The 14,541-nt window shown below is 39.6% G+C and overlaps 1 protein-coding gene across 3 annotated transcripts in view; it reads right to left on the reverse strand.

Annotated features, from left to right (window-relative positions):
* The window catches only part of FASTKD2 (FAST kinase domains 2), a 16,627-nt gene continuing 2,086 nt past the window's right edge, over nucleotides 1-14,541 (reverse strand). For all 3 annotated transcript variants that reach the window (XM_073879502.1, XM_025892675.2, XM_025892698.2), the window contains exons 3-12: nucleotides 11,893-11,996; nucleotides 11,101-11,209; nucleotides 10,235-10,358; nucleotides 9,819-9,958; nucleotides 8,512-8,684; nucleotides 4,351-4,514; nucleotides 3,158-3,364; nucleotides 2,677-2,758; nucleotides 1,200-1,314; nucleotides 1-196 (exon numbers count right to left, since the gene is read on the reverse strand). In XM_073879502.1, coding sequence (XP_073735603.1) covers nucleotides 77-196; nucleotides 1,200-1,314; nucleotides 2,677-2,758; nucleotides 3,158-3,364; nucleotides 4,351-4,514; nucleotides 8,512-8,684; nucleotides 9,819-9,958; nucleotides 10,235-10,358; nucleotides 11,101-11,209; nucleotides 11,893-11,996 — 1,338 coding nt within the window. In that variant the 3' untranslated portion in view covers nucleotides 1-76. The remainder of the gene's footprint in view (nucleotides 197-1,199; nucleotides 1,315-2,676; nucleotides 2,759-3,157; nucleotides 3,365-4,350; nucleotides 4,515-8,511; nucleotides 8,685-9,818; nucleotides 9,959-10,234; nucleotides 10,359-11,100; nucleotides 11,210-11,892; nucleotides 11,997-14,541) is intronic.

Consider the following 14,541-nt stretch of genomic DNA (forward strand, 5'->3'; position numbering starts at 1 on the left):
TGACAACTGAATTGTAGTCTTTATTAAAGTTCTTTTACAAACTTCTGTCCGCTAATACGAAAAGGCTGCTTTGACTTTAACACGTGCTTTGCAGATTTACATCAGCAGTAAGAAAGGCTTCAGCTGAGTAGAGTTTGGTCTTCAAAAGTGTGACTACATCCTGCATCTCCAGCCTTTCCACCTCCCAATTACGGACCTTACCAAAGAAGGGGGAAAATCATCAGTTTGCAAGAAGACGATGACAGTAAAATAAAAACTAGTTTCGAGATCCAAGCATATCAAAGTAACATCAAGCCAACTGGTTTTTAAAAACAAGTGTTATCTTATAATTACTCATATTTTAAAGGTTTAGTAAGACTATGTGCTAGAGCTGAAGAAAGCTCTACCAGTGAAAATTCTAAAAACTTTAAAGGCCCTCTAAAGTGTGCAAAGACTCCCTTCTTGGGATAACCTTCCTGAGAATTCATATAATATCCATTATGGAGGGGAAAAAAGTCTTAAATAGTAGCCCATTAAGAAAAACGTGCCATCTTAACCTCAGTAATCTGCACGTAATCTGTATTTAGATATAAAAGGTACCATAATGAAGATGAGTATGTTCACACTTCACATTATGTGCAGGACCAAATGAGTGGCATTTAGATAGATCCCAACATTAACATATATAATTTCATTCATAAGGTTCTTGCTCCATACAGAGACATCTGGAGAGCCTAGCCAAGCAAAGCTGTGGAGCTTGGAATCAAAATGAGGTGTGAGAGGGAAGAACTCTCCTCTCATGCCCATCTAGCTTTTCCCGGCAACAAACATCCTACAACAGCCTCACACGAGCCCATGAAAACAAAGCTTTAATTCACATCTTTTCTTCTCTTGTTCAAGAAACTCTGGAAACTGAATATCATGTCACGGGTCTTAAATTAAATAAGAAAACTAATTATTTACATTTCTCCTCTTAACAAAAAGGAATAAAATTGACCAAACGTAGCACTTTTAAAACTCCTGGTAAATAATAGTTATCAGCTGACTAGAAACCACATCACGAACAGAAATTTTCTTTTCCAAAGAAAAAATAACTAAGGTACTTATTCCAACACTGCCGACAATTCCTCTAGAGTCCTCGTAACCAAGCTCAATCACAACATCCCCGGCAGAATGGGTATCAGTAACTGAAAAGTATTTCGTTTGCGTTTTTTTCTTACCAAGATTACGTGAAAACCCATTACTTTCAAATGTCGCATTTTCATAGCAAGGAATCCTCTGGGGTGGGCTAAATCCAAACAGTAAGCAGATCTAGGAACACACAGTACAGCTACTCTGAAAATGAAAATGCACAAAAGAAGACCCATTACTAATGAGATTACATCTACAATCGTGCTGCATTCCTGTTCTTTGGAGATTTCAAAGTCGAGTTCTCTGCTGACCACAACTGTCACCATTCCCTCCTGCCCTGACTGTCCTCCACGTTGTTAGTTGGCCTCTGCAAATACTCCAGTGTATGAAGGCTACAGACACCAAAAGCTTAAAATAACGCTTTACATCATTATCCCTCAACCATCTTTAAGGATGGCTATGTTCTTGATGAGGAAATTCATCTCCAGATAGGAAAGCATTTTAAGGCCTTCCTGTGCAGTGTTAATCTCTGATCTAAATATAATTACTTATGCTACTAGAAGTATTGATGTAGATAAACCAAATGACAAATGCTCTCGTTGTACATATTGTCTCCCAGAGAGAGAAGCATTTAAAAACCAGAACGGAGAGAGCAAATACAAAGAAGAAAACACTACGAGAAAGGCCAGACTGTTAAAAAGATAAAATCTGTATGTGTAACAAAACATGGAAGGTGTAATTTGTTTTTTCATTGTTCTTGGCCTTTTGGAAAGATTAAGTTGGTTGGGGGAAAAACAAGACCTCTGTATCCTTCCTGTCTTCTGTTATACTTTGGCTGTTATCTGAGATAACATAAGAGAAATTTTATTTTTTAAAGGAATACTCATATTCCTTACTTCTCAGTACTTTAGGCTGAGAGTTGCTATATTATGTGGAGTACCTGAAAATGAAAAATTATCTTTCACAGAGGTCAAAGAGAAAGCCTTTCTTTCAGGGGAGATGGGCAATGTGTATAGGCAAGGTCACAGTGAAAAAGATGGCCGAGGACCAAGCTAGATGGATTCAGAAAGGGGTCAAGTTTACAGAGTTGGAGGAGAATGGAAAGGCATGAGCAGACAGAGTGTGAAGCCCCACAGATTTCTGTTCTCTACTGTAATTATGTGCATGTCCTATGAAGCAACGGGGACAGAAGTTCCTTGGGGTCACAACCCGTGTCTGACTCATCTTTGTCTGCCCCGCAGGGCCTTTCCACAAAGACTGACTGAAGCAACACGACCTGAAGCATCTGCATGGATAATTTCAATTATGTCAACGTTGTTCTATTGTAGTACTCTGCTTTAAAACCTAATTTGTAAAAATTGCCTATTTCATTACATGGCTCAACTCCAGTCCATTGTCTTTAAGGAATGTCTGCATTTACACCTAAGCGGTAGATTAATGGATGATAAGTCTCTTGGTATATTACAAGCTCTGCACAAATAGGTCTTAATATTGTTACTGCTGCTTAATATGAAGTCTTTGAGAATTAAATTCAGAAAGCTCGGCAAATGAATATACGTCAGCAACCTTTGAGTATCTGCAGCGGAAGTTACCACGTCGGAAAATGGAAGCACTTGACTCCTGTTAATATCCATTCTTACTTCAAAATCTGAAAGAAAATAATTAATTTTTCAAACACTGCTCAAAGTGATACTCTGTTTCCAAATGTATACTAACCCTACCAATAATGATAATGGCATCAGAGGCAACATATGATGAGCGCACCATGTGCCAGACTCCAGTCTGGGGTTTACACGCATCACCTCATTTATTCACCACAGGAGCCCAAATGAGGCGGGCACTCCATCTACTGCCACTTTACGGGCGAGGGGACGGAGCAAGCGCCTCACGAACACAGCACCAGCACATACAGAGCAAGACTCCGAACCGGCAGTCCAGCTCCGGAGCCAACGCTCCACCAACCTGCCGTGGAAAACTCCTCATCTTCGCCCAAAATAAAGGAAAATAAATAAAATACAATAGAGGAAAACCAAAGAAAGCCCCATACCGATATGGTAATTGTGTGGCAACTGTCTGTTTTTTGAGAAGTATCCTTCTCCCAGAAGGCTACTTAGCGCATCTGCCACCTTCACATTTGGATACAACGCCGTGGACGGCAGCGGTGGTGGGGCCAAATCTACCGCGTTGTGACAAGAAATATCCAGTTTTAGGCAAGCAGCCAAAATACGAAGCTTGTGAGCATTCCTCTCGTCAGCTAAAAAAAGGAGAAAAAAAATATACAGTAGAGAAGAAGTATTAATGCCACGCTTAAGACACTGTATTAATGTACCTATATTTCTAATGATCTGTTTCTTATCAGGAGGAATCTCTCTGTGTCTCCCTAGTTTCCAGTGCCTACACTGGTGCCCGGTATTTGATTATGCTTTAAAGTTTAAAAGATCTTTCTGGGTGATTTAGTCTAAACTCTTCACTGAATGATGAGCAATGCCCAGGAAGGTTCAAATGCCTCATGATTTACCAAAGGTCAAGCTGGGACTCAAATCCATGTTTCCTGGGTTTAAGGCTGTTTCCCCCACTGTCACTGCTTAAAACAATCAGCACGTGCTGTTCCTTCTTCACAGTCTGACTTTGGAATTTCCCAACATTGTTTTTAAAAGAATTTAAACTTCTCTATTCTCAGACACATTACTGAATTTTGTACATCTAGCCGGATATTGCTTTTCTTTATTTAATATTAAAGACCAAAGTCAACAATTAATTTCATTCCAAGAGTAATTAAGTTCACTACTTTGGGAACTATCTGACTGCTTGATCTAAGAGCCTGTTCTTCATTATAGGCCAGGAGTGACAAAGTGATTCAGGCTGCAAAAGCTGACTGAACTCAGCTCCAAAGGCGACATTAAGGATTAGGAAGTACAAACACCTCTGATCAAGACACAAAGAACACTGTGAACATGCAGCCTTCATACAGGTGCAGGCGGTATAAATAAAAGGAACAATGACAGTGTGTTTCTGATCCTTGCCTTCTGTACATAAGAGTCTCTCATTAAAGGAGGCTGCATAGCTTTGCTGGCTTGAAGCACTGACCTCTGACTTCACCATTTTGGGTCCTTTCCTCAGTAGCATCTGCTCTGCACATTTTAACCAACTCTGCTCCAACGATGACCCCATTCAGTATCACAAGGTAGTTAGCTAGTGGGACTGCCTTATATCAGTCACCACTGTATGCTGACACCATACCTGACATCAGCAGTTCATTGATGATGTCCTTTTGGAGAAGTGGATTAATAAGGGCCATGGGAAAATGGTTCATCAAGCAAAATGAACACACAGCATTCAACAGATTTTCCGAAGAGATGTGGCGGAGATAACCAGTCAGAGAAGTAGCCATAACTTCTTGGAACCTTCAGGGGAACAAAGAACAGTCAGCTTTCAAATATAAATAGAAGACAAGGTCGTGGTAGGGAGAGTAGGGTGCTAGAGAACCAAAGGAGTCCAAAGAAAGGAAGTAAGAAAATCAGACTGGCATTATGTCTTTCAGGTCGGGTGGCTATCTCAAAATAAATACATATTCTCCATAAATGGTAGTTAGCTACTGCTACATGTCTCGTGCAGAGTAAATATTTCATAGGCTATGACTCATTTAATTACTATTAAAACTTTATGGAGCAGGTATTGTTCTTCTTCTCATGATAAAGATGAGTGAACAGGTTCAGAGAGGTTGAGGAACTTGTCTAAGAACAAACAGCTGGGAAGTAGCAGAGACAGTGCTGGAATTCAAGTTGTCAGGCTCCAGAGCCTTTTAACCGTTCTCCTGCATTTTTACCATGAATGTGTCTGTAAGGTCTGGAACACCACCATAGTTTCACAACCAATTAAAATTCTCTAGCTATCAATATTCTGAGTTAAAAGAACTGCAAGCCTAATCCTACCACGCAGAACTAATGTTCTACAGTATGACAAAGCAGTTAAGCATGGACGAAGAGAGCAAAGATCAAATTAGGTGGGGCCCCTTGCCCAGGGTGACATGGTAATAAATGGCACAGACAGGTTCTGAACCCAGGTCAGGCTTAGGACATAAGCTATCTATTGTTCTATAAGAAAAAAATGAATGACACGCAAAGTATGGTGACAGCGCACAGGAAAGGAAGTAGACAGAGCAGCTTTGGGGATAAGGAGAATTTCAGTAAGTGGAAAAGATGGGAAAAGGGAAGATCGTGGGGAACCGAGCAAAGAAACGGAGGCCTGCAAGCGCACACTATCTGCTTGCTGGTGAGGCGAAGGCAAGCCCACCCTGGAGCGAGCCCTCACAATGAGGCTGTCCAGGAAAAGGCCTCAGATCAGCTGGGAGGTCCCACTGGCAGCAGCAGATGGCTGAGGGATGGAGTAGGTAGCTGTGGCAGGCTAAGCAGGACTGCGGGAGTTACTATGGGGTGGGAAAGAGCAGTGAGGCCAGAAAGGGTGGGCTGCAGATGACCGCATTTGGAGCCTGGGTGGTAATCACCTACCCGATCTCGTCCGACACCTGTACCTCCTGCTTTAGTAACACCCAACTTCGTGTCCTTCCCTGCGATGCTCTGCTGTTTCTTTCCTCCCTGACTTGAACATGGTGTCCCTTCTGTTCAGAATCTTCTTTCCTGCTCATCTTCCTATGGTTACCTCCTAACTCCCCACCTTTGAAGATCTGCTTAGGTACCACCTCCTCCAGGCAGCACCGCCTGGCATTCATCCTGAAGCTCCACGTCACCAGGCTAGTGTTCTGGTGCATCCTTCCCCTACTGTCCTAAGTTCTGCATCAAATCTATCACTCCAATTTTCATGCTGTCTTTAATTGTCAAACTCTATGTGTCTACCTCACCCATTACACAGAATCCTGGCAAAAAGGATTGTGTCATGGGGGCCTGGCTGGCTCGGTTGGTGTGGCATGTGACTCTTGATCTCAGGGTTGTGAGTTCAAGTTCCATGTTGGGTGCAGAGATTACTTAATAATAAAAATCTTAAAAAAAAAAAAAAAGGATTGTGTCTTACTCATCTTTGTCCTGAGTACCCAAGTGCTTGGTACAGGTTTTCCGGCTAAATAAACAAATTTAGATGAGGAAGACACAAAGAAGAGAATGTTAGTAGAAAAAGATGAATCAAGAATAATTATGTACACCAAGGGCGCCTGGGTGGCTCAGATGGTTAAGCATCTGCCTTCGGCTCAGGTCATGATCCCAGGGTCCTGGGATCGAGTCCCGCATCGGGCTCCCTGCTCCTTGGGAGCCTGCTTCTCCCTCTCTCTCTCTCTCCTTCTCTCTCTCTCCTCCTCTGTCTCTCATGAATAAATAAATAAAATCTTTAAAAAAAAATTATGTACACCAAGTTGTGTACATTAAACATGTACAGCTTTTTACATGTTCATCATACCTCAATAAGGTGGTTTAAAAAATCATCTCACATAGGTTTCAGTAAATAACTGATGGAGGAGGAGGAGAGGAAAGAGAAGCAGCAGGAAGAGGAGGAAGAGGAGGAAGAAGATCTGTGGTGACCACAAGCAAGCCACAGATTTTCTCGAGCTCAGGAGCACACGGAGCACCAGAGATGCAAATCTGGGATCACCTAGGGGGTGGTAAGTACAGATCAAGAAGAAACCAGGGGACTGAAACGAAAGTTGAAATGCTAAATGTTTTCTTTCCTGGGTTCCAAACCCCGGAACATACTCTGGATTTAATACACCCTCTCCCCTAGAAGCCACCACATAAATAAAATGATTAACGTACCACATGTGGATATACAATGTGCTAAGCCAAATTTTCTGCCACTCTTTGCTAATCAGCTTCCCAAATACTCTGCGTTAGCCTGCTTCTATAAATCTGCCACTGCAGCTGAAGACACCATCATCCTTTCTGTCTTCCCTAAAGCGTTCATTTGTTACCTCCATTTACTGCCTTCCTCTGGAAGTCCCAGACTTGCCTCCTTAAATAGACTGGAAGAACAGGGAACACGATGTAACAGTGTGGACCAAGTTGTCTCTTGGGATGCCCACAATGAGCTGAAAAACTCCCTAACCATCCAGTGTTCGTTCTCCTAATACCATGGAATCCGTGCGGCTGTTTCTGGAGTTTGAATTACCACTCAGCTTGACAGTGTTTGTCAAGAAAGTGCTGGAGGTACATGGGAGACAGCCTCAGAAGAAAACCAATCCAGGGGAGCAGAGGAAGATGGAATTTGGGGGATACTTGTACACCTTCATTAGATGCCTATTCTGTGCCAGGTCTTGTGCTAAGTTCAGAATAACAAGAAGCTGGGTCTGACTCTGGAGAGCGTTCCAACTGAGAAGCAGACACAGGCTTACGGACATATAATTATAGCTCTGTGTCAAGGCTCGACCAGAGATTCATAGAAGATGTGACAAGCACTGGGGCTCTGACGGCAAGCCGGGGAGGCACAGGAAACGCAGCACGAATAGAGTTTTTCAGTACAGCGGAGGCTACGACAGGCAGCTGCTGTTCAGCGGGCCTAGCACCACTTCTTGGGTTACGTGCTCCAAAGGGAGGGCGTGTGACCCAAACTCAATCGGATCTCCTCTTTTGGAAATCTGAATCCTGAGGGAAACCACAAGGACAGAAAGCAGCTGAAGTCAAGTCACTCACCTGATAGCAAAGAGATGGTCTGTGACTCTTGCCACTGAGACCCTCAGAACTGGCCTAGTTTGTTCCTGCCACCCTGTGACTACACTGTAATTCTTTTACACAGCTTAACCCACTTAATCCCTGAAAGACTCAATGTGATTAGGAATAACTCTTATTTCTTCTTGTTTTAACAGATAAAGAAACTGAAGCACAGATTAGCAACTTGCCAAAAGTTAAGTAGCTGATGAATGGCAGGGCTGGGATTCAAACCTAAGCAATACGTCTCCAGAGTCTGTGCTTCTAAAAAAACGACATTTTATATACATTTTTGTTTTTAGTGAACTCAAACTGATCTAGAGAGAAAAGATGTTCTGGGTGGAAAGAGAGGTATGAAAGGGCCCAGAATGTCTGAGGAACTGCTGTATTTAATAGTAGAAATGCATGGTTGTGGTTAAAAATGACAATTATAGAAAGCAGTAATTTGGGACCAAATGAATAGGCAGGGTCAAAACTGAACTATGAACTCAGGAGCTGAGGGAATAAGCTAGGGGAGTTTGAAATGAAGACTCCTATGCTGAATTAACAAATAACATCATAAAGAACAAAGAAACAAGGAAGACAAAAAACCCCAACAAAAATAACTTCACAAATAAAGAATACTACACCTTATTTCTTGATATAGATGACGCCCATGGATGTGTTCACTTGTAATAATGCATTAAGCTTATGATAATACGTAACTTTTTCTTGAAGTATGTTATGTGGCAATAAAAAAAAAACAAGTACATACTCTGAGGTTTGGCATTTGTAGAAGTGATTGAGAGAAGAATACACATGAAGAATACGGATAATGCTTTTCATGTTTAGAGAAGCAGGATCAGCTATCACTTTCTTCATGAACAAGTCCATCAAATCAGTATGTCGAAAGCCAAGGTTTTCAAATAAAATGAGGAGAAAGAGAACCTTTAAAAAAAGAATGAATTGAGGGAAAACATTTTAATTATAGAATGCTACCAGTAATTTTTGAGATCTCAAAAAATTAAAACAGCAATAGAACTGTCCAGATGAAGAGAATATTCCCGAAAAAGAAACAATTCTCTTTCCCTCACAAAATCTGTTCCAGCAATTCCTGAATCAGATGTTAATAAACAACCTCTTTTTATAAACTGAGAACCAGAGCATACAATGGTTTCCATACTTCCATTTCATTTAAAAATAAATCCTTTCTTACATGCTTTTCATACATCAGACCTAAAAACTACCTTAAATATACCTTTTCTGAGGTTTTTCAAAATGACCGACTCAATTTTGAACTATTCCCTCTTCCAAACCTAGACACCTTCTCCATTCAAAACATCTAAGAGGTAACTCAAAAATTTCTATATTCAATACTGAGTTGTACAAATGAGAACAGAGATGAAATATACTGTGATTAAATTAAAATTTCCAGTTCACTTCTCATCTCCCTCTTGGAACTTCTCACTATTAGTATTTCTCTTTCCAAAACCAATTTCCATGGCAAACTCAATATGCACCTTACTCTCCAAAGTAAAGTGAACCTAGTGACTGAACACAATTACCGCTGCTTCATTACAAAAAGAAGTTTTTACCAGCTGCTTCATTAGATGTTTCTATTACTAATACAGCCCCCAAATTTAAAGGTTCTTATTCTGGAAGAAATAAAACAACCTTCCATAAATAGAAGATATACATGATCATTAAGTAATGACATTTTATTCTTCAAAACGCATAAGCCTGTCACATCACCTGTTTTTACTATTCTAAGTCTAAAAAAGAAAAACAGAAAGACAGAAATAATCCTAATTATCCAAAGTACCACACTATCTTTTAAAAAACAAATAGAAGAACAAACTTCGGACAACATAATTTTTCTTTGAGAAAGATGGTCAAAAGATTAAATAGTATATTAACAGGTAACTCCTAGACAGAAATGATAAAAAGCTATTTTTTTCAAAAGTCATTTCAACATTGGAATATTTTAGTCTCTTAACTACTATAAAGCTGATAGAGAAATACCCAGAATGTTAAATGAATTGAAAACTTCTGAGGCTTATTCCAAACTGTTAACAAACTTACTTGCTTTAACTTCCAGATGTCAATAGTTGTAGCCACATAATCTGCTATTCCCTTAAAAAGATCTAAATTATGGTACCGGAGGTCTCTGCAAGACTGCAATATGTTGATCAATACTTTAAAAGGACACCCATGGATATTACCTTTAAGAATGAGTTAAATAAACAAACAAAAATTACCAGATGGCTTTGAATTTAAAATCCAAGATACTCTACACTCAATATGTTTGTTTCTTTAGAAAAATACAGCACTGTATTTTGTAAAAGACAAAAACAAAAAAACTATAGGCAAAAGTAAAACTCAGGTCTAATCATATCATCAGTTATTATTTGTATAACAGTAAAGTTTTTAAAACTAACAACTATAGTCCAGAACAGTAGGTCAGATGCTAAAAATCATGATAGAAAAATTCCCCTTACCTGTGACCATCTTACTGCATTCATCCAGAAGTATAATAGAGCGGTAATTCATGGCAGCTAGTGCCTCAAACATGTGCTGGCTATTCAAATCAGAAAATCTGTCTAATTCTCTCAAGGCTTTCATCTAAAGAAAAACAAACTTTAATTTATAATTCATGGCAAAGTAAATTAAACTTTTATTTTTAAGTAAAAAGGATAAAGTTTCAGCAAAATGACTCAAACAGATATACAGGTCAAATATACAGATTTGTATGTACAGGGGCGCCTGGCTAGCTCAGTGGGTTAAGTATCCGATCTTGGTTTCAGCTCAGGTCATGATCTCATGGGTCGTGAGACTGAGCCTGGTGTCGGGGCCCCGCACTCAGTGGGGAGTGTGCTTGAAGATTCTCTCCCTCTGCCCCACCTTTCACTTGCATGTGCACGTTCTCTCTCTCCCTCTCTCTCTCTCAAATAAATAAATCTTTAAATATATATATATATTTATATACACAAATAAATATAAATCAACTTCTATTACTTCACTTTAGCAAAACTGAACCTAAAAGCACAACGATGTCCTCCTAAAAAACTGACTTTAGGAACCGATAGCAGGTCATAAGAAATTTTTTTTTTCAGGGCGCCTGGGTGGCTCAGTCGGTTAAGCGACTGACTTCGGCTCAGGTCATGATCCTGGAGTCCCGGGATCGAGTCCCGCATCGGGCTCCCTGCTCAGCGAGGAGCCTGCTTCTCCCTCTAACCCTCCCCCTCTCATGTACTCTCTCTCTCTCTCTCATTCTCACTCTCTCAAAATAAATAAATAAATTTTAAAAAAAAAGAAATTTTTTTTTCAAATCTTACCCACTAGAGAAAATTCAAAATGTGTTTACCTCCAGTTTCCTTTTAAGAGCAATCGGTGCATCTTTTCCAACACATCTTATCACAGCTTGTAATGTAAAGACACGCTCTATTTTCCAGACTTGCTGATCAACTAGTATCCTGTAATTAGACACAATAAGTACCACATTCCTAGAATCTGAAAACCAGAAGAATTATTTTAAAAGTCACTTGGTCCAGCTCCTACTTCTAGGCAAGGAAGATGAAGCCTACAGAAACAATCTATCTGCCCAAGGGAGTATAAGTAGTTAAAGATAGAGGACCAATCTAGCACTATTTCCTCTCACATTATTCTGTTACCATGAACAAACAAATCACCTCAGGAGATTACAGTAAGATATCCCAATGCATAGTCAATGAAAAAGGAAATTAAGTATTATTCTCACTGACCTATGACATTAGATCAGTTTCATCAATTTTATAAATTATAAAACTCAAGCTCTTTCTTGGGCCAGGTCAGCATCATGTGAAACTCCACACAGTGCCCAAAAAACCGTTATGAGCTGAGTACATGTCAGTTCACTCCCAGCCCACATCAGTACTAGGTTTATAAGATCAATTTAGAATTCAATGTTACCCAGACAGTTTTTATAATGGACCCTAAGAGAAGCATTATTTCTAGCTTTACTTGATCCAGAATCAGGATTTTAAGTTTAATAAGGTACTAAAGACTGTAACTACCAACAAAGTCTCTCCCCACCCAAATAAGACAAGTCAGTTTTCATTTTGGTTTTTGATTCGGGATATAAATGGAATAGAGAATGCCACATGAAGAGAGTACTTGCCGTAACCCTGCTCGAAGAACATCCACATTCTTGCATGGTTCCATTGCCTCTAAAACAGTTGACAAAACTGAAAGACATTTCTCATCGCACTCATTGATACGTTCCTATTCAAATAATTACAAAAACACTGCAGATGATAAGCCCATAGTAGACTACCTCACCTAAGCAAAAGCACTGAAGCTTTCAATTAAATGATTAAGCATCAAACCAATAATTCATAACCCACAATAAACATCTTTGAGAAATAAAATGTCACATGTAATGAATTTTCCAAATAACCAATACACACCTTTATATATCAACACTTTTTTTACATTCACCATTACCATTGAAAACACATTTGGTATTGATTGTATTCCTCTGCTTCTGAAATAACTTTTATCAAACATTATTTTTACTTCTTCTTAGGACTCAAGTTCAGCATGAAGACAAATGTAGTAATATAAGAGCTACAGAGGTATATGGGGCAGTTTGTCCATCCCTAAGGAACCTTAGACAGCTGTCCTCTTGTAATCTCTCTACATCCTTTCCTGGTATCAAACTATAACTTCAGTTGTGAGTTTTCTGATCCACATCTGCTATCCCATTTTACCACCACTATCTGGGTCTCAAAGGGAGCCCCAGGCCTCAGATCCTTCTTTCAGATCTCCCGGGTTAAGGCACTAACCTAGATTCTAGAAATGGTAGTGGGCATAATTCAGAAAGTTAAGACAAACAACACAGCTTACTTAGGGCTCTACAGTTTAATCACAACCAATTCATACACCTCACAAGAGTAGTTGTCATCACAGGTGGAAAAACTTAGGCTGAAAGAGGTATGCTTTTCTGCTAAAATGGCATGACAAACAAGGCATGAAGTCTCAGGTCAGAACACCAGGTACTAAGAAGAAATGGATAAGGCTGAAAGAAAAAGAAAGGTCTCATTCCCATGGGAGGGTTTCCATAGCGATTTACACCATTCCATCAATATCTGCTGTGAAAGGAAAGACCATTTGGCTGAAGGGCAAATTCACTAATGACATACTGACCTTTCATCTCTAGCTAAAATGTCTTTACAATTTTCCAACAGGTCAGGGAGACACAATCATACATACATAGTTTCTGACTCCAAATATCCACTGCTCATACCTCACCAACGCAGATGCCATGCTGCTGTGGATACCTGTCCAAAATCTAGTAAAAGTATTACTAACTAGGTAGTGACTTATCATAATCACTTTTAAATAACTATATAGGGAATACAGTCTACCAAATAAACATGGATATATGAGTGGCTTAAACACACATACACACAAGTAAAAATTCATTCTTAATGAAGGACATATGGAAATCACAGTAACATAAAAAGTTAAAAACTCATATGCTTAGTAAGTTAATTCTATAATAGGATTATATGTGAGATCATCCTCGAAATTTAAAAATTATTTAATTCTGATCACTGAGTTTAGAAGTCTGAGATGTCCACCCTTAAAAGGTAAATAATTACGTCAATGGGCTATCATTTCATCATATCTGGTGCTTCAGTGAGATAAAACAGGACACTGACTCCCTTGTCTTGAAACTAAAAGTGGCTCTTCTACCCAATTTCACTCTTCCTCCAGTCCATTTTCCACTCATACAGTGATCTAAAATATAAAGGTGAACATGTCGACACTTTGCTTAAACTACTTCAGTGGATCCCCAATGCCTATACGATAACTCCAAAATCCTTACAGAGGCATAAAAGGCTCTTTATAATTTAATACCCACCCTCCCACTTCCAGACTCAGATCTCGCCCCTACACCCATAACCCCTCCTCCCCGGCCACAATTACATAATTTCCTCCCTACTCCCTCAAACACACAACCCCAGCAGTCTATACTTCAGCACCACTGAACTACTTTAGCTCCCCAAACTTGCTAAACTTCTCTTCTGAACAGGCAATCCTCCTCTTCAAATACTATACCCTTCACTATTGATCTCTCACTCACAAACTACTGCTCATTCCTTGGATTCAACTTAGATATCATCCCCTACTGAGCTTGAATCCTTGTTCTACCATGAACTAGGTGTTTGTTAATTCATCCAGCAAATCAAGACCTACAGTGATGTTAACAGAAAGGTAATCTTGGGCAGGTTATTTAACCTAAGCCTGAATTTCCTAATCATTAGTAAGATGAAAGGAGTATCTGTTTTAAAAGGCTACACTGACGATTACGTGAGGCAATTCGATTTTCAAACTACATACATGTATCTCCACCTCAAACACCAATCCTGTACCCTCCTCCCCTGTCTCCTCTTCCCATGATGAAGGCCTTCTCCTAAGTTAGAAGTCTGTTATACACTCTGACAAGAACAAATTTTTCTTTCACTGCACTGAAAGCTCTCTGGGGCCATTATTTTGTTCATAATTATATTCCCTTGGGCTCAGCTCAGTGCCTATAATGTAGTAAATGTATGACTTATTAAATGAATGTTGGTTACTTTTGCAACTGCCTACAGTATCTGTCTTCCCCTTTACATTATAAGGACAAGAATCACATCTCCTAAATCTCTCTAGTGACAAGTGTAGTAACTGATACATAACTGACACTAAATAAATGTTTACAGTACGAATAAATGAACCCACTAGCTGTTTGACTTTAGCCAAGTTGTTTAACATCACTAAA

Source organism: Callorhinus ursinus, unplaced genomic scaffold, assembly GCF_003265705.2.
Source record: "Callorhinus ursinus isolate GAN/ISIS: 27379988/994484 unplaced genomic scaffold, GSC_fseal_2.0 scaffold2, whole genome shotgun sequence".
Lineage (NCBI taxonomy): Eukaryota > Metazoa > Chordata > Mammalia > Carnivora > Otariidae > Callorhinus > Callorhinus ursinus.